General features: G+C 34.6%; 2 protein-coding genes and 1 non-coding gene across 3 annotated transcripts; all 3 read right to left on the bottom strand.

The window, feature by feature from the left end:
* Window positions 1–2,071: 2,071 nt before the first annotated feature.
* Window positions 2,072–3,244, bottom strand: LOC105558471 (S-adenosylmethionine synthase 1-like). Its single transcript, XM_012006173.1, has one exon. The coding sequence runs from the start codon at window positions 3,242–3,244 to the stop codon at window positions 2,072–2,074; it is 1,173 nt and encodes a 390-aa protein (XP_011861563.1).
* A 67-nt stretch (window positions 3,245–3,311) lies between these two features.
* On the bottom strand, window positions 3,312–3,385 carry Trnai-gau. Its single transcript has one exon. It is a non-coding gene; the product is annotated as a tRNA-Ile (tRNA).
* Window positions 3,386–16,341: 12,956 nt separating this feature from the next.
* Window positions 16,342–19,261, bottom strand: LOC105558470 (NADH-ubiquinone oxidoreductase 75 kDa subunit-like). Its single transcript, XM_012006172.1, has 3 exons — window positions 17,437–19,261; window positions 17,091–17,354; window positions 16,342–17,054 (listed from the first exon to the last, which is right to left on the bottom strand). The coding sequence occupies exons 1-3, from the start codon at window positions 19,259–19,261 to the stop codon at window positions 16,342–16,344; spliced, it is 2,802 nt and encodes a 933-aa protein (XP_011861562.1).
* Window positions 19,262–19,368: the final 107 nt, after the last annotated feature.

Here is a 19,368-nt window from a genome sequence, read left to right as displayed (position 1 = left end):
AAACCCCAAGCAATATAGTTATGGACAGCATTTTAATCATGCTCTTTTTATCATTTTCAAGTAAAGAGTGATTTGCCCAAGTAATTGTTGTACCAGAAAGCAATAATATTAATGTATTCATGAATGGTAGTGACCACGGATCAGGTGGCAAAATTCCCTCAGGGGGCCATTCAACTTTTTTTGCAGGAGAAAATGCCTCAAATAAAAAAACTGGATCAAGCCAGGCTTTAAAGAATGAACAAAAGAACACTATAAAAAATACGACCTCCGAGAGAATAAATAAGTACATTGCAAATTTGAGTCCATGTTTTACAATGGTAGTATGACATTTATCATAAATGGCCTCCCTTATTACATCTCTCCACCAATAGAACAGCACCCCTGATACTGCGGAGATTCCCAGAACTAAACAAAACATTCCGAAAATTTGTTTATGAAGCGCACCAACTAATCCAAGTGCAAGAATAAGAATTGCTGCTGATATAGCAATTGGCCAAGGACTTGGGTCCACTAAATGAAAATCATGTTCTTTACTTTTCATAGCATTTTAAAAAATACTTACTAAGAATACAAATTAGCTTAAAATTGTCAATGTTCCTTAGGAAATTGATTGAATCTTGAAAAATTATATGCACTGTCCCAAAAGTCTAACTCAAATTGTGCGCTTATCCTAAATAACTCAAGCATTCTACTCCTTTCATTTACTCCTACCTTTTTGCAATATTTATCAACAATATTCTCTAAAGTAGCGTACCCATATTTCATTAAACTACCGCTATAAAAATCAAGCCAATCCTTATATTTGTTATTTTCCTTGAACCCACTTTTCATATTATCAGTAACAGTTTTGTATATAAACATGCAAGAATATAAAACCGTTATAGCTTCATAGGTATCGCTATATGAGATGGATAAAAGAAAATTGGTAAAATTGAAACATGCAGGAGATTTTTTTCCACGCCTTACACCATATATAGTAAAATAGTGATCACACAAGAACTTATTAACAGCTATTGAACCTTGTGCCACTTTAGCAAGAGAGATTACATCATTATGATCTTCTATTCTGGAGGCAGCAGTCAATATGGTACGAATATAACCATCTAAAAACAGCGCATCCTGCTGAATATAGAACTTAAAACTCTCTATATTTAAAGTACCGTTCATCAACTCAACATTAAAAGGGTGATTAACTATATCCCTTAAAAGATTTGATCCATAACAACTCTTAATTATACTACTAAACATATAAAATGCTAAAAACTACGATTCTGACACGAGTTATTCTATGTTAGATCATAAATTGCTACCTGCTTTATAATACACTTCATTCCAAAATTCCATCTCAAGCTGCAGCCCATCACGAAAGAATCCTAGCATGTTTTTTTGTTCATCATTATTGGATTTTTCATATAGATTATTCATAATGCTAGTTACATCATTAATCATGGTATTTGCCTCATCAGAGCTAAAAAAATCTATCCATTTTTGATATTTGTTATCAGCAGTAGTTTTACTTTTCACAATATGACAAACAACTATTTGATATATACAGAAACACGGATAAGAAGCTGCTAAACCTTCAGCAACAGAATTATGATATGCAATACGTACGAAGAAGTTAGTAAAAGCCGAGCAAGATCTCGATTTTTTGTGGCTATCAGATAAACCACAATCTGCAAAATGTTTACTATAGTAACCTCGTGTGGCAAAAGTGCCCACAGCTACACAAATCAATTTATTCATTATTTCAACATCATTAAACTTAGCTGCAATAATCAATAAAGCACGAGTGCAGTCCACTACATACAAAAAATCCTGCTGAAGATAAAATTTGAACTTTTCATAATCTAGCGTATTGTTCATCAATTCAACATTGAAAGGATGTTTTTTTATTTCTTCAATGAGGTCAGATGATTCTCTTATAGCAATATCGTAGAACTTTTCTTTTGGATCATTACACATTTTGTAAGCTTCATAAATACTAAAATTACCATAAATATGATATAATTATTATAAAAATCTAATTACACTTTAATGATAAGCTATTATATCAGTATCGAGCTATAAATCAAAACTTTAAAGCAGTTCTATTTTTATCTTCCATATTGAGTTCTCTACAAAACTCAGCAGATAAGTCCATATTCTCCCAAGAAAATCCACCGTCATTTTCTGACTCTTTACCAAAATGTCCATAACAGGCTGTACGTTTATATATAGGGCGATTAAGCGATAAATGCTTGATTATGCCTTTTGTTGATAAATCTATGCTACCTTCAATAAATTTTTTAATCCTCTTTTCATCTACTGTATTTGTACCAAATGTATCGATGTAGAATGAAGTAGGTTTTGAGATACCAATTGCATAAGAGAGCTGTACAAGGCAACGTTTGGCCAAGCCGGCAAAAACAATGTTTTTAGCAAGGTATCTTGCCATATAAGCTGCAGATCTATCAACTTTGGTTGCATCTTTTCCGGAAAATGCCCCTCCACCGTGTGGAATATAACCTCCATAGGTATCAACCATAATTTTTCGTCCGGTTAATCCACAATCACTAACCGGTCCACCAATAACAAATCTACCAGTTGGATTGACTAAGAGATTTTTCTCAGGACATATCCACCCTTTAGGTAAAGATGAAACTATGTAAGGATAAATTATTTCTTTTACTTTTGATTGATCCAAATTCTCAGGGTGCTGTATTGAGACAATAATACTTTCAGCACGTACCGGGAGGTTATCCTCATATGCCAAAGTGATTTGTGATTTTGCATCCGGACCAAGCTTTGCTTCTTTAACTGCGCTCATGATATTTTTCAGAATCGAGTGTGCATAAAAAATGGGTGCTGGCATAAGGTTTTCTGTCTCTGTTGTTGCATAGCCATACATTATGCCCTGATCCCCAGCACCTTGATCCAACCCTATTGCAATGTCATTTGATTGCTCATGCAGCAGTATATTTACCTTCACTTTTCTCCAGTGGAAACCATCATGCTCATAACCAATATCTTTTATTGTATTCCGTACAATACTTTCAATCCTGCTATTTTTGATGTTAGGTCCGAATACTTCCCCAGCTATAGTAACGTTATCTTTGGTGACTAAAGTCTCTATTGCAGCTCGCGCAAAAGGATCAGTGAAAAGGTATTCATCAAGTATTGCATCTGAAATTTGATCTGCTACTTTATCTGGATGACCAGCCGCCACTGACTCACTGGTTACTAAATTTTTATATAAACTCATGCTTTAGGTTTCTGCTTATACAATACCAAAACCGCTATAAAAAACACAGTTAGTAATTACTAAATGGTGGGCCTGGGAAGAGTTGAACCTCCGACCTCACGCTTATCAGGCGTGCGCTCTAACCACCTGAGCTACAGACCCCTGATTTATTCAAGCTGAAGCTTTCATATTATCTGTGGGCAAGATATCAATAAAAGTCTTTTTATTTGATGACCTTCTAAAGCTGACCCAGCCTTCTACTTTGGCAAAAATCGTATGATCTTTACCTATACCAACATTCTTCCCAGGATGGAATTTTGTGCCTCTTTGGCGCACAATTATGTTACCAGGAATAACCTTCCCATTCTTCTTTATTCCTAACCTACGACCTGCTGAATCTCTACCATTACAGGAACTACCACCTGATTTTTTAGTTGCCATATCTTACCTCTTACTTTTGAAGATTAATTTCATTGATACGAAGAACAGTTATATACTGCCTATGACCAGTCTTTCTACGGTAATTTTTTCTTCTTTTTTTCTTAAAGATTATAATTTTTTCTCCTCTACACTGCTCCAATACTTCAGCTTTAACAGTAGCATTAGATGAATAAGATAAGCCATTATTTGAAATACAAATCACCTTATTGATTTCTACCTCTTTTTTTTCTTCAACTTCTAACTTCTCTACTTTTATTATACTGCCTTCTTTTACTAAATATTGCTTTCCACCAGTCTCAATTACTGCAAACATATAAATATAAATTATTGTTATTAACTTTAATCGTAAACGATGTCATATATGCTGTCAATATAAATAAAAAACATGACTTAACGTTCTTTTTGAGCTACTTAAATACTTTTAAGTAAACTCGAGAATAGGGTTTACATTATGACCTAAAAGTAATTCTACAAGCTCTTGCAACAGTTCTGTTATTAGGAAGATCTGCTATAATTACAGCGAATTACTTTATTCTCTTAATCACCTGCTTTTCTCTTGCTATTGCAAGGCTTTTTTCTGGTACATCTTCCACTATAACACTACCTGCTGCAATTACAGAGCCATCACAAACATTAAGCGGTGCAATGAGTGAGCTATTGGCACCAACAAAGCAATTGCTCCCTATATTCGTCTCATGTTTATTTTTCCCATCATAATTACAGACAATAGTGCCTGCTCCTATATTACTCCTCTGCCCTACTTTAGCATTTCCTATATAACTTAAGTGTTTTATTCTAGTGTTTTTACCAACTTCGCTTGTTTTCACTTCCACAAAATTTCCTATTTTTGCCTTATTACCAATTGTTGTGTTTCCGCGTATTCTGGTAAATGGACCGACCTCAACATTACTTTTAATTAAGCAGTTTTCTAAATGCGAAAATGGCAGTATTTTCGCACCAGACTCTATTTTCACTTCAGTACCGAAAAAAACATATGGGTAAATAACTGAATCTCTGGCAATTTGCGTATCAAGAGAAAAGAAAACAGTCTCTGGAGCAACAAGCGTTACTCCAGAGTTGGTAAAAAATTTTCTTTTGTTTTCTTGAAAGTAAAATTCAGCTTTTATAAGGTCATTTCTGTTATTTATTCCCGTTGCCTCTTCTCCACCAGTAATAACGTGACCGACATTTAAATTACTCTTCACTGCAATGGAAACTATATCGGTCAAGTAATATTCATGAGCTGAGCTATTGCACTCTATTTTCTCCACCAATTCACGTAAATTCTTTGCACATGCAACCATTATTCCAGCATTTGCAAGAAACTCTTCGTGATTATTTTTATCACTCTTTGCTTCTACGATTTCTCTTAAGGAACCATTCTCAATAATTAACCTACCGTATTCTTTATTGCTTGTCCTAAAACCTAGGCAAACTAGAGCCTTGCCTTCTAAGCAACTAACCATTTTAGTTATTGTGCTGCTTTTTATGAGTGGGGTATCTCCATACTGCACAATAATTATGCTCGAATCTGGCAATTCTTTCAGGTTTCTCATCGCAGTTTTGACTGCATCTCCCGTGCCAAGTGTTAATTCTTGTGTAATTAACTGTATATCCTTAAAGCACTTTAGTCTTTCAATTAAAGGCAGATCAACTACAACAGCAATATTTTCAGGATTTAACTGTTTTGCATTGTAAATGACATGCTGGAGCATGGAAAAACCGCCTATTTTGTGTAGGACCTTAGGCAAATCTGAATTCATCCGCCTGCCATGCCCTGCAGCAAGTATAATGAACGTATGAGTTTTACTTATCACTTATCTTAAAGATGCAAAATGAAAACCGTAATGATCAAGCCAGCTGATTTTGTTGTCATAGAAGCTCCTTAAGTCGCTAATTTGATATTTTAGCATTGCAAGCCTTTCTATACCAATACCAAACGCAAAACCGTTGTATTTAGTATGGTCTATTCCAACATTTTGAAAAACATTGGGATGCGTCATACCGCATCCCAGTATTTCTATCCATTTACTACCTTTATAACTTATGTCCACTTCTGCAGAAGGCTCGGTAAAAGGGAAAAAACTATTACGAAAACGTATCTTCAGCCCTTTATCTCCAAAAAACTTATTAAGGAAGTGATGAATAGTAAATTTTAACTGGCCCATATTGACATTCTCATTGACATATAACCCCTCTATTTGATGGAACATAGGGGTGTGAGTTGCATCAAAGTCGTTTCTGTATACTCTGCCAGGAGATACGATTTTAATCGGAAAAGTTTTCGCTTTTTCCATAGTTCTGATCTCCACAGATGAGGTATGAGTGCGCAGCACCATTCTTTTGTCGTTTATTTTGTTCTTTAAGTAGAAGGTATCTTGCTCTTCCCGCGCAGGGTGGTGACTTGGAGTATTCAGTGCATCAAATACATGAAACTCATCTTCAATGTCAGGGCCATCAACTGCTTTAAAACCCATATGTGCAAAAATAAGCTTTACTTCATTTATAACCTTACTGAGTGGATGGACCTTGCCCATTTTTTCTGGTCTAACGGGCAACGTGATATCAACCGCCTCATTCTGCAATTTAAAGTTAACTTCTTCGGCTTTTAGTGCATTTTCCTTATTCATTATAAGCTGATCTAGCTTATTACGTAAAACGTTGATAACTTCGCCTAAATTGCGCTTTTTTCCTGCGTCTTCTATCTCTTTTAAGTTGTCAAAATAAGCTTTAATTACACCCTTTTTTCCCAAATATGATAGCCTGACTTTTTCTAAATCTTGTAAAGAAGAAGCATTCTCAATTTCAGAGACCGCTTTATCTTCAAGTGAAGGTATTTCATTCAGTAGCTCTTTATTCATCTTAGAAACGCTGGCTTAAACTTTAATTATAGTAAAATCTTGAATAGCATCAACAATCTAAAAACTGTCCCATTTAATTATTAATTTATTGACCAATTAGTTTTTTTTATTTACCTTTGTGTTGATGAATTTGCTGTATCAACCATGCACAACAGTGACACTGAAACTTATAATAAGTACAAAATAGAGGATTTACCTAAGTTCTTTAAGGAAAGATCCAAAAACATAAGTAAAGCATTTTCTAGCAAAATAATTAAGATCAGTACCATTCGCTCGAGAAGTATTGAAAGTAATATACAAGAATTTTCATTTGAGCTAACAGCAACAGGTAAAGACACCTTTAATACAAGACCATTTCAAATAAAATCTTTAATTGATTTTTTTAAAATCTGCCTTTCTCGGGAAAAAAATTTTACAGTCAACATAAAAGTACCAAAAGAAAGCAGTGAATTATATAATAACTACTGTAAAACTAATAGTGATAAAACTGTAGAAGAATTCGTAAATAATGCTCCGCCTCAAATCCTTCTGCAAGGAATAACAATCATACTACAAACAAATGTTAAAGACATTAACTTAGATAATTTGCACCAAATAGGGTCATTTTTAAATGAAAAGCTAAAACATGCAGAAAAAACTGAAAATGAGGAACAGAGTCAAGTTACACTACAAGTAAAAGAAGCAGAACAGAATGTAGGTCAAACTACTTCGCACACAGAGTATTTTAAGGCTAACAGAAAAAAGAAGTCAAAAAAGCAAACCAAAGAACTATCAGAGAAAGAAAAACAATTAGCCATAAAACAAGCACAAAATGATGCTAGAGTAGCTATGTTAGATAACCAGATTGAGCGCAGGGGAAAAAAACTCAATGAAATATTTATTGAAGTGATGAATGGATACAAAAATCAAGATCCAGAAACATTTCGCAATGTTTTTAACTCAATATTCAATATTGTTTATTTTCAAGATAAACAATTACATGAAATATTAGAGTCAGGTGAGATATTAGAAGTATTAGAAATACTAGACCACAATCAGCTGGCAAGTCTTCTTTTCCAAAAGAGTATTTACATAAGCAAGTATATAAAAAGAAAGAGCAATTGCTCAAATTAGTTTCAGGTGTTTATATACAGCAACCTCCTATGCAACATAAAAATACTCCTCATAAATCTACAAACCCTTTACCAATAAATAAATCTAAAGATCCTTCACCAGCAACAAATGAAGCTAAAACTCTACCACCTACTAACATTACACTCAAATCACCATTAAAAACTGTATTTTCCTCAAAAAAGGCTTATTTTTGTCTATTTATAATAGTAGCATCTGCATCAACACTTTGCTTATGGCATTTTCCATTAGGAAAAGTGTCAATGTTAAAAGTATTAGTGCCACCAGAAAAAAGAGAAAATATTGGGTTAGCATTGAACATAGGGTTACCAACATTGATTACATTATGTGTTTTGAGTCTAGCTTGCTTTATATATTCTGAATATTCTATAGAATCTGTTAAGCAAGTAAGTAAAAACGATCCCCTTTCTCGCGCCTATAGCTAGTGCAGGCTCAGTTTTCCTACGTCATATCGCCGCGGTATCTCACATAGATCCTGCTAACAAGCAGCGGGATGACAGCAGTCCTACGTCATACCGTTACGGTATCTCACATAGATCCCACTAATAAGCGGTGGAATGACGAATTTGTCGTTTTTTAAATCGTCGGTAAACCAGAATTACTTTAGCTATAACAAAATAGAAGTAAGTTGTTGTAAAAAATTTTTCATGGTAAAATTATTTATTTTCACCATATGTTTAAAGGAATTATCACGGATATCGGGACTATAGCTGATACTATCACTCACTCCAACTCTGATCAAATTTTCTATATCAAAACACAAAATTTACCCTCTATAAATAAAGGAAATTCAATAGCTTGCTCTGGTGTGTGTTTAACTGTTGTTGATATAATGAGCGACATATTTACAGTCCAAACGTCTCAAGAAACTATGAAGGTTTCTAACTTAAATACGTGGAAAATAGGCAAAAAAATAAATCTCGAACAAGCAATGAGATTAAGCGATAAGATCGATGGCCACCTAGTTCAGGGTCATGTTGATGGGATAGTAAAAATTTTAACAATCGAACGAAATTTAGATTCTCATGAAATCAAACTATTGTGCCCACAAGAATTAATTAAATTTGTTGCAAAAAAAGGCTCCGTTACACTAAATGGGGTTTCCCTCACAGTGAATTCAGTTATTAATCAGGAATTTATAGTAAATATAATTCCCTATACATGGGAAAATACAACTTTTCAGTACAACAAAATAAATGATTATCTGAATTTAGAAATTGACATGATCGCTAGGTATTTAGATCAATTGATGCAGCATAAATACAATTAATTTTACAACCTTATTATTTACAACTATTATATCTTGAAAACCATATAGATATAAAATATGCTTTTCGATAGCCTAATTATCTTCATTGTTGTTCTATGCGTAATAATCTCGGTAACTAGAGGTTTTATAAAAGAGCTATGCGCACTAATGTTTCTATTTTTATCAATTTTTCTGACAGCTAATCACTATGATTTTTTCACTCCGAATTATAGTAAATATTTTGATTCTAAAGTTATACTAAACATACTTTCTACAATCTCTGTATTTATTATACTTAATCTTATATTCATGATAATAAACAACTGGCTAATGTACATATTATCACCCATAAGGTTGGGGTTTATCGATAGAGTTACTGGAATCTTTCTCGGAGTGCTTAAAGGAATATTGCTCTCTTATGTATTATTTTTTGCTGTGCACTTATATTGCTATACAGTATATGACAAAAAAGAATATGGCAAAAAAGAGGAACATTCTGAAATAAAAGCAGAAGACATATTGCCTAATTGGATAATAAATTCACACTCTTATCAGGCTTTATTTGTGACAGCAGAAGAAGTAATTGACATGTATGTGCCAGAGTTGTTGATACTAAAAATAAAAGAGATCGGTGGAGAAATGGTTGATCAAGAAAAACCCAAAAACAATAAAAAAGAAGAGTAAATATTTATTTATAAATATGTTCATTGGGAGTATTCAAAAAGCCATATGTGTCAGGTTAAGAGCACTCCTCTCTTATAATTCACGTGTTTAAGAATGACTTCTGCTAAACCTTTACTAATTCCATGTACGTTTTGAATTTCAGCCAGAGAAGCTTTGCTTATATTTTTCACTGAACCAAAATAAGACATCAACGCCTTTTTCCTTTTGTTGCCAATGCCGGGTATTTTGCTTAATTGTGAAACTATAAACTGTTTATCGCGTTTTTTTCTATGTGAAGTTATCACAAAGCGGTGAGCTTCATTACGCAGCAATTGTAAGTAAAGCATGACTTTGCTGTCATTTGCCAGACTGAATTCTTCCCTGCCCAGCATATAAAATGTTTCATTTCCTGCGTTACGATCAGGACCTTTTGCCATACAAGCAAAAGGAACGTTTATATTCAATACTTCCAGTACATTCTGTACTATGGAAACATGCCCAGGCCCACCATCAATCAATAGAAAATCAGGAATTATGTCCTTTATCTTGCCGGAGAAACGTCTGGTCAGCACTTCTTTCATCATTTTATAGTCATCGCCTGAAATTTCTTCTTTTATAGTAAATTTTCTGTACTCACTTTTTAAAAAACCCTCCTGCCCTGCAACAACCATTACACCAATTTGCTGGCTTCCAGAAATATGGCTATTATCATAAACCTCGATACGCTTTGGAATACTTGGTAACAAGAAAACTTTGCTAAGCTTCTCAAGCTTTTCTAGGTTATTTCTATAATCGATAAGCTTCTGCTCTAAGCTATGCTGAGAGTTATCATAAACAAATTTCAATAAATCACGCTCTTTTTTATTCTTTGCATGCAGAACTTTTACTGGCTTTTGAGCAACCTTATATAGTGCTTGTTCTATAATTTCCTTATCCACAATAGAATCTGGAACGTAAATTTGTATTGGAGGTATGTTAGCTGAATTATAAAAATTGACCAAAAAGGTGGATAAAATTTCATCATTTGAGTGATCACCACAGTTCTCGGCAAAGTAAGGAGTGCTGCCGTAGTTGTCTTTATTTCTGAACGATAACACACTAATACATGCTAGATCCTCTTCACGTACAATACTGAAGAAATCTGCATCTTTTTCAAAAGAAAAATCCGTGTGCTGTATTTGAATTTGCTCAAGAAACTTTACCCGATCTCTATATATAGCAGCAAGCTCATAGTTTTCTTCACTGCTGCACTTTCTCATTGTGAAAAGTAACTGTTCTTTCACTTTCTTACTTTTTCCAAGCAATGTATTTCGTGCATATTTTACTGATTGGCAGTAGTTGTCTTTTGTGATTTTATTTATGCATGGTGCTGAGCAGCGCTTAATTTGATATTCAATACATGGTCTTTTTGTTGAGGAAAAGTATTGATCTGAACATACTCTTAGGAGAAAAGCTTTTTGCAATGACAATATAGTTTGCTTAACAGCAGCAGCAGATGTAAAGGGACCATAATAATGAAACTCATTCTTCTTAAATTTGCCTCTATATTTTGCTATTCTTGGATAATCGTGCTTGGAAATCGTTATATAAGGATAAGATCTTCCATCCTTGAGCACAATATTATAAAGTGGTTTCAATGATTTTATTAACTGTGCTTCAAGAAGCAGTGCTTCGATTTCATTCTCAGTGATGAATATTTCAACCTTAACAACCTGTGAGAGCATAACTCTAATTCGTTCAGAAAGGTTTTCGAATTGAAGGTAGTCAGATAATCTCGATTTCAAGTTTTTTGCTTTACCAATGTATAAAACTTTATTCTTATCTCCAATCATCTTATACACACCACAAGACTGCGGAGATAATTTTATCTGTTCTTTATATTGCTTGAACATTTATCCATTACTTAACTTGTATGAGGTTAAAATCTGCTACTAAATGAAATGTGGAAACAATACTCGCAAGCAAAGATAATCTGTTTCTTCTTAGCTCATTAGAATCACAGTTAATCTTTACATTGTCCATAAATTGATTGATAAATGGAGCAAAACCAGCAAGCTCATCAAGTGCCGCATTAAAGTGGTTATTTTTTATTACTTGTTTAATGTTTTTACAAGCAGCTATAGCACAATTTGATAGCACAATTTCTTCATTTTCGATCAAAAACCCCTTACCGTAAGATGCACTATAAGTAGTGCCATCACTTCTCCTTACTTTGCTCATCATGTTACTGACTCTTTTGTAAGTGCTTAGAATCTGTTCACCTTCTGGCGTACTAAGATAACGATCCAATATAACAGTTTGCTTTTCTGCTGTCAGCAGATCATTAATATCGATTTTATGTAGTATTGAATCTATAACATCTTGCCTTATATCTCTATTTTTTAAAATAACCTTGAATCTTTCTAAGCAGAATCTAAATACTAGTTCTGAAATTTGTTTTCTATTTGGCTTATCAACTGACGTTGTATTTTTATTAAATAGAAGCCTTGAATATAAAGATACTGACTTGTCTATCATTAGTCTAATTGGAATATGCAAATTATTTTCAAGTATTGTCCTCATTATACCAATTGTCATTCTCCGCAAACCAAACTGATCATACGAACCAGAGATTTTCTCACCTGCTGCAATTAAACCAACTAAGCTATCCACTTTGTCTGCAATAGCCACAGTAATTGCAGTGGGGGATTTAGGGCATTCTTGCTCCAATCTGATTGGCTTATAGTGTTCAGTTATGGCTTCCACTATTTCTCTATCTTCTTGAAAATAAGAAGCATAATATCCACCCATTACTCCTTGTAATTCTGGAAACTCTCTTACTATCGATGTTGCCAAATCAGCTTTTGCCAAATATGCAGCACGTTCAACTTTTATCAGCGAAGCATGTGGAATAAATATAGCTATATACTTTGACAGAGCCGTAATACGCTTCACCTTTTCCCCCACGCTGCCCAGATAAGCATGGAATAATATCGAGTCTAATTTTTTGACATAATGATCTAGATTTTCCTTTTTATCTTGAGATATTAAAAATTGTGCATCAGCAAGACGTGCTTCTAATATTCTTTCGTGCCCTTTAACAACTTTATCATTGTTGACATTAACAACAGTAACAAAATACGAAATTCTTTGTCCATTGCTCAAAGCAAGGTATTTTTGCTGCGTATTAATTATACTAAGAATTACTTCCTTCGGTAATCCACATGACTTTTCTTGATTCACTTCACCAAACAGTACGATTGGCCACTCTATAAGCCCTGTCAATTCATTTAGTAAATAATCATTTTTCTCAAGTTGTAAATTCTGCTCTTTTGTGAATTTATTAATCTGATCTAGTATAAATTGCTTTCTTTTGTCCAGCTGGAGAATTACGCTGTTTTTTTCTAGCAATTCAAAATAGTCTTTAGGTGCTTTAATAGTTAACGCCGCATCACTTGAGAGAAATCGATGGCCATATGTTGTGTTAGATGCTGTGATCCCTGCAAAAGACACAGGTATTATTTCGTCATTTAAAATGCATAAAATGTTTTTAATTGGCCTAACCCACCTTTCTTTTCCTTCGCCCCATCTCATGCTCTTCAACCAAGAAAAGTTTTTGAGCATTTCCTCCAGTTGATTTTTGAGGAATTCTCTGATGTTAAATGAGCAGCTTTCTCTTTTAATGAAGTAAACATCCTCATTATTTACTTTTCGAACGAGCAAATCTTCTTCATTTTTCTGATATTTTCTTAAAAAACCTTCGATAGCAATTTTTGGTGCGTTAATGTTTGGTCCCTTAACTTCGTTATTGGAATCCTTTAGCTCCAAAGCATTTATATTGTCAACAAATAGGGTAATGCGACGTGCCGTTACAAAAACCTCCATTGATGTAAATTTTACATTATTTTTGTTAAAAACATTGGCAATACAGCTCTTAACTTGAGTTGCAGCTACATTCTGCATTCTCGGTGGTATTTCTTCTGAAAGGCACTCAAATAACAACTGCAACGACATACGCTATTTACTCATGTACAATTCGCAACATTTTTTTGTCAGCTCTCTAACTCTACCAATATGCGCTGTACGTTCATTGACACCAAGCACACCTCTTGCATCAAGCAGATTAAGTAGGTGACTAGTTTTAATACATTGATCATAAGCTGCCATTGGTAGCTCCTTTTCAATAAGGAACTTACATAATTTTTCCGTATCTTCAAATTGCTGCTGTACCACTTTAGTATCATAATAATCTAACGCTAGATAAGAAAATTCATATTCTCTTTGTTTAAAAATATCTCCGTAAGTTACACCGTTATCGTTCCAAGTTATATCGTAAACATTATCTACATCTTGTATGCACATTGCTAAACGTTCCAACCCATATGCCACCTCACCAGGAATCATCTTGCAGTCAATCCCTCCAACTTGCTGTATATAAGTAAGCTGTGTTACTTCCATTCCATTGCATGTAACTTCCCATCCAAGTCCTGATGCACCAACACTTGGGTTTTCCCAATCATCTTCAACAAACTTAATATCATATTTTTCTGTAGATATGCCAAGAGCTTTTAAGCTATCTAAATAGACGTCTTGTAAATTATTACCAGATGGCTTTATTATAACTTGATATTGGTGATGTTGATACAAGCGATTAGGATTATCACTATAGCGTCCATCTGCTGGCCTAATTACTGGTTGTAGATATGCAATTTTTGTCGGTTTTGTATCAATTGCAGACATAATTGTTGCAGGATGTAATGTACCAGCACCAACTTCAGATGTGTATGGGTGAAGTATAACGCACCCTTCACCAGCCCAAAAATCTTGCAACTCTTTTATTATACTTTGTAAATTCACACAAATTGCACACTTTTTATACTAAATATATAAATAAATAAGTACTATTCAATATTTATTTTTTTTGCAGCACTATGTAAATAATCACCTAAAACTGCTGAACTTTCCCTGACATACTGAATTATGCTTTTATTTAGGACAATTGCATCATGCATAGTTAAATCGCAGAATATAAATGCTGTTAAATACAGTAAAATCACCGCATAAAATGTGTGAAAAATCCCCTCAAATGTAATTGACATTGCATTATTATAGCTGAGTTGTATTGAACTTATTGGCCATGGTTTTATCACTTCTACGACATTAAAAAATACGTAAGGTATCATAAGAAAAAAGAAAAAGTGCATAAAATCATTAAACCAAAATGGGCATTGAAACATCTGCTTACATATACTCCCATAAAGTTTACTTACAGTATAATAAATTGACATTATTGCTGGCATTGAAAGTGCTACAGTCAATACTTGCCCTGACGCTATTTGTATTACTATGTCTTCACCACTATTTGCTGAAGGGTTCTGAGCATGAAAAATAAATATTCCAATTAATTGCATTACTAACATAACTATTGCCAATTTTGTAAAAACAGCAGCTACAACTATTCCTGAATTTGGCATTTTATATAGTAAATATTCGCCTCCATATGTAAAAATCAATATAACATCGACAATAAATAATATTAAAAAAGAAGACCAATAGCTCTGCCAACCTGGTAAATATCCTATTCCCAAAAAAGAGCTTACTGTTTTGGCAGGAAAAACCTTACCTAGCATCTTTCCTAAAAATTCAAAAAAAATCCCCATGCCCTAAGTAACACTTGGTTTATATTATTTATAATACTGTATTGTAACGGACTTATCAATAACTTAAAACATGTATTGGAAAATTTTAGGTAATATGCAGCAACAGTAGAAGAACATGCGCCAAAAATTTAGTAATTTTATAGGGCTTGTGCACTTAAATTTTTTGCAATATCAAGTGCAGCGTAAGTGAATATTGCACTTGCACCCGCACGTTTGAAACCAATCAAAGATTCATAAATCACCTTGTCATAATCTAGCCAGCCATTATTTGCAGCAGCTTTTATCATTGCATACTCACCGCTTACTTGGTAAGCAAAAATCGGAAAATTAAACTTATCACTTGCTGTTTTGATAATATCCAAATATGGCATACCTGGTTTAATCATAATAAAATCTGCACCTTCATTTATATCCATTTCAATTTCGCACATTGCTTCGTGCGCATTTTTATAATCCATTTGATAACCACTTTTGTCTATAGAATGTGATAGCCCACATGAACCAACGACTTGCCTGAATGGAGCATAGAAGCTAGAGCAATATTTCACCGCATAAGATAATATTAATACGTCTTGAAAGTTATTATCATCTAATGGTTTTCTGATTCTTCCTATTCTACCATCCATCATATCAGAAGGAGCAACTATATCACATCCTGCCTTCGCTAAAGCAAGTGCTTGCTTACACAGTACTGATATAGTTTCATCGTTTTCTACATCCATCTGATTATCTTTTAAAATGCCGTCATGGCCATGAATAGTGTATGGATCCAGTGCAACGTCTGCAATAATACCAATTTCAGGTACCTTCGATTTTACAGCACAAATTGCTCTGCAGATTAAATTGTTAGGGTTATATGATTCCTCAGCATTTTTAGATTTTAATTTGTTATCAACTACAGGAAAAATTGCAACAGCATTAATTCCTAAATCTTTAGCTTCCTTAACTATAGACACTAATCCATCTATTGAATAACACTTTACGCCTGGTAAGCCAGAAATTGGTTCAGTTGTTTCTTCTTTGTTGTGAACAAACAGAGGAAGAACCAGATCATTTACTGATAAACTATTTTCACTTGTTAAATTGCGAACCCATTTGCTCGAGCGCCTGCGCCTTAATCTTGTATTTGGAAAGTTAAACATTGGATCCAGGTAAATTCCCAGTAAAGAGCAACACTCCTGAAATGAGTACCACCCAAAGCACCGATATTGGCAGAAACACTTTCCAACCAAGGCGCATTAGCTGATCATATCGATAACGAGGTATTGTTGCTCTAATCCAAATAAATACGAACAAAAGTATAACTATCTTCAAAATGAACCAAATCAAACCTGGAATTTTGTAAAGTAAACTGAACTCCAGCAGAGGATACCATCCTCCTAGAAAGAATATCGTCATCATAGCACTTGCTAGAATCATATTTGCATATTCTCCAAGAAAAAAGAGGGCAAAAGGCATGGATGAATATTCAACGTTATATCCAGAGACAAGCTCTGCTTCAGCTTCTGGTAAATCAAATGGGTGACGATTAGTTTCTGCAAGCAAAGAAATAAAAAATATTATTCCTATAGGCATTAGTAGCAAATCAACCCAAAATGGCATATTGTGTTTCGCTACCACCATCTCTCCAAGGTTCAACGTACCAGTTGTAACAACAACTGTAGCAACTATTAAGCCTATTGAAACTTCATATGAAATCATCTGAGCAGCCGACCGTATAGCGCCAAGAAATGCATAATTAGAATTGCTTGACCAGCCTGCAATAATTACGCCGTATACTCCCAGCGACGATATAGCTAGCACATAAAGCACTCCAACATTAATATTTGCTATAACCTTAGGAATCACTACTTGCTGACCATTTTCTACAATTACTTCAGCACCAAACGGTATAACTGCCCAGGCAATTAATGCTAAGATAAAGGTAAGCATTGGAGCCATAATGAACAGTATGGTGCTCGCTCTAAATGGTATTATCGGCTCTTTAATCAGTAGCTTAATAGCATCTGCAAATGGTTGCAATAGTCCAAAAGGGCCAACTACACTTGGGCCGTGCCTCAGTTGAATTGCACCAATAACCTTACGCTCAAAGTATACCAAGTACGCAACTGAAAGTAGTAGCGGTACTAAAATAAATAAAATATTAACTAGCGTGTTCATAAAAAGCTTTAGTACAATCTGCCATTATTTTTGAAGCGCGACTTATTGAATCCGTCATATAAAAATTACACTCCTTTAAAGTAAAAGGTGTATTACTTAAGCTTATCCCATCATTGCTAATTGGCACCCATGTGTTTTTTACCACTTGATCGGCATTTCTAAACTGTGGACCGATAGTATCTAATTTTTTTCTCACATCAAATAAACTATCATACGGTAAAGAAAGGTCTAAATATTGTGAAAGATTTTTAATAATCAACCAATCCTCCTTTGCTTCACCTGGAGGAAATACAGCTAAATTTGTTCTTTGCACTCGACCTTCAGTATTTACATAAGTTGCATATTTTTCTGTATATGCAGCACCAGGCAAGATAACATCTGCCACATGTGCACCCTTATCACCGTGATGACCTTGATAAATTACAAATGTATTTTCTAATTTTGATGTATCAATTTCATCTGCACCAAGAAGATAAATGACTTCTATCTTGCCACCTTCTGTATGCTCCAGTATTTGATTAGTGTCTTTTCCACCTTTTTCAGGAACAAACCCAACGTCCAGACCACCAACTCTTGCTGCAGCTTTATGCAGCATATTAAAGCCATTCCAGTCGTCTCTGACCATGTTAAATTTTTCTGCAATTTTGCCAGCTAGAATTAGAATTGATTCAGAATCATCTCTTATTAATGCATCTTGACCAATGATCAGCATAGGGTTTTGGGCGGCTACCAGCAGCTCACAGAACTTATGATTTCCATTTGCTATTTTACTCAAAACATCAGGATTATCGCCCAATTTCTCAACATGATACAAATATTCAATGTTAGGACCAACACTTGCAATAGGAAAGTTGCCCTGTAAATATCTCTTTCTCAATCTTACATTAATGATTGGTGCTTCTATCCTTGGATTTGTATTTATAAGCAGACACAAATCTGCATTCTCTATACCCTGGGTAGTGGTATTGAACACATAAGATCCACGATTACTTGGTATAAGCTTTGCACCATCTTGCCTGCAGTCTATATTCCCCGAGCCGAGCTTCTGCATCACTTCTTTGAGTAGAAGCATAGACTCACAATCTGCTAAATCACCTGCAATTGCAGCTATTTTATTTGATTTTGTATTCTTTAATTTCTTTGCAGCAATAGTTAATGCTTCATTCCAATCAACTGGGGCTAATTTACCATCTTTTTTTACATAAGGTTGATCAAGACGCTGAACTTTTAGTCCATCATAGGCAAAGCGGGTTTTATCTGATATCCATTCTTCATTTACCTCTTCGCTCAGTCTTGGTAATATTCGCATAACTTCCAGGCCACGATAATCAACTCTAATGCTACTTCCCACAGCATCTAGCACATCTATAGTCTCACAATGTGATAGCTCCCATGGACGGGCTGTAAAGGAATAAGGCTTTGAAGTTAAAGCCCCTACCGGGCAGAGATCTATGATATTTCCAGATAATTCAGAACTAATATGCCTTTTTATGTAAGTGCTAATCTCTACATTTTCTCCCCTTCCGATTCCTCCAAGTTCATTTGTACCTGCAACATCAGACAAAAATCTAACACACCGAGTGCAATGAATGCATCGATTCATCGCAGTCTCAATCAGTGGTCCGAAGTGTTTTTTTTGCACAGCCCTCTTATGCTCATCAAGTCTGCTGGTTCCTTTCCCATAAGCCATCGTGATATCTTGCAAATCGCATTCACCACCTTGATCGCAAATTGGGCAATCAAGCGGGTGGTTAATTAGCAAAAACTCAAGCACACCTTCACGTGCTTTTTTAACCTTAGGGGTATCAGTGTGGATAACCATCCCTTCTGCAACTGGCATTGCACAAGAGGCTACTGGTTTTGGAGGCCCACCCTCAACTTCAACCAAACACATTCTGCAGTTACCAGCAATTGCTAAACGCTCATGATAACAAAAACGTGGAATTTCAACGCCCACGACTTCACAAGCTTGAATTATAGTGAGCCCATGCTCTACTTCAC

The sequence above is a fragment of the Vollenhovia emeryi genome, unplaced genomic scaffold (assembly GCF_000949405.1).
Source record: "Vollenhovia emeryi isolate VEMERY1.0 unplaced genomic scaffold, V.emery_V1.0 DF939341.1, whole genome shotgun sequence".
NCBI lineage: Eukaryota > Metazoa > Arthropoda > Insecta > Hymenoptera > Formicidae > Vollenhovia > Vollenhovia emeryi.
This window is presented reverse-complemented; position numbering and strand designations above follow the sequence as displayed.

Bases quoted from the DNA above. Each gene is read 5' to 3' on its own strand.
- LOC105558471 (XM_012006173.1), bottom strand. From the start codon at position 3,244: ATGAGTTTATATAAAAATTTAGTAACCAGTGAGTCAGTGGCGGCTGGT.
- LOC105558470 (XM_012006172.1), bottom strand. From the start codon at position 19,261: ATGTGTTTGGTTGAAGTTGAGGGTGGGCCTCCAAAACCAGTAGCCTCT. The intron at 17,355-17,436 runs GTAATTTTTATA...TGAACACGCTAG, and splicing joins ACCTTTTACTTTAAAGGAGT to TTAATATTTTATTTATTTTA. The intron at 17,055-17,090 runs GTGCTGAAGTAA...GTCAGCAAGTAG, and splicing joins CTGGGCAGTTATACCGTTTG to TGATTCCTAAGGTTATAGCA.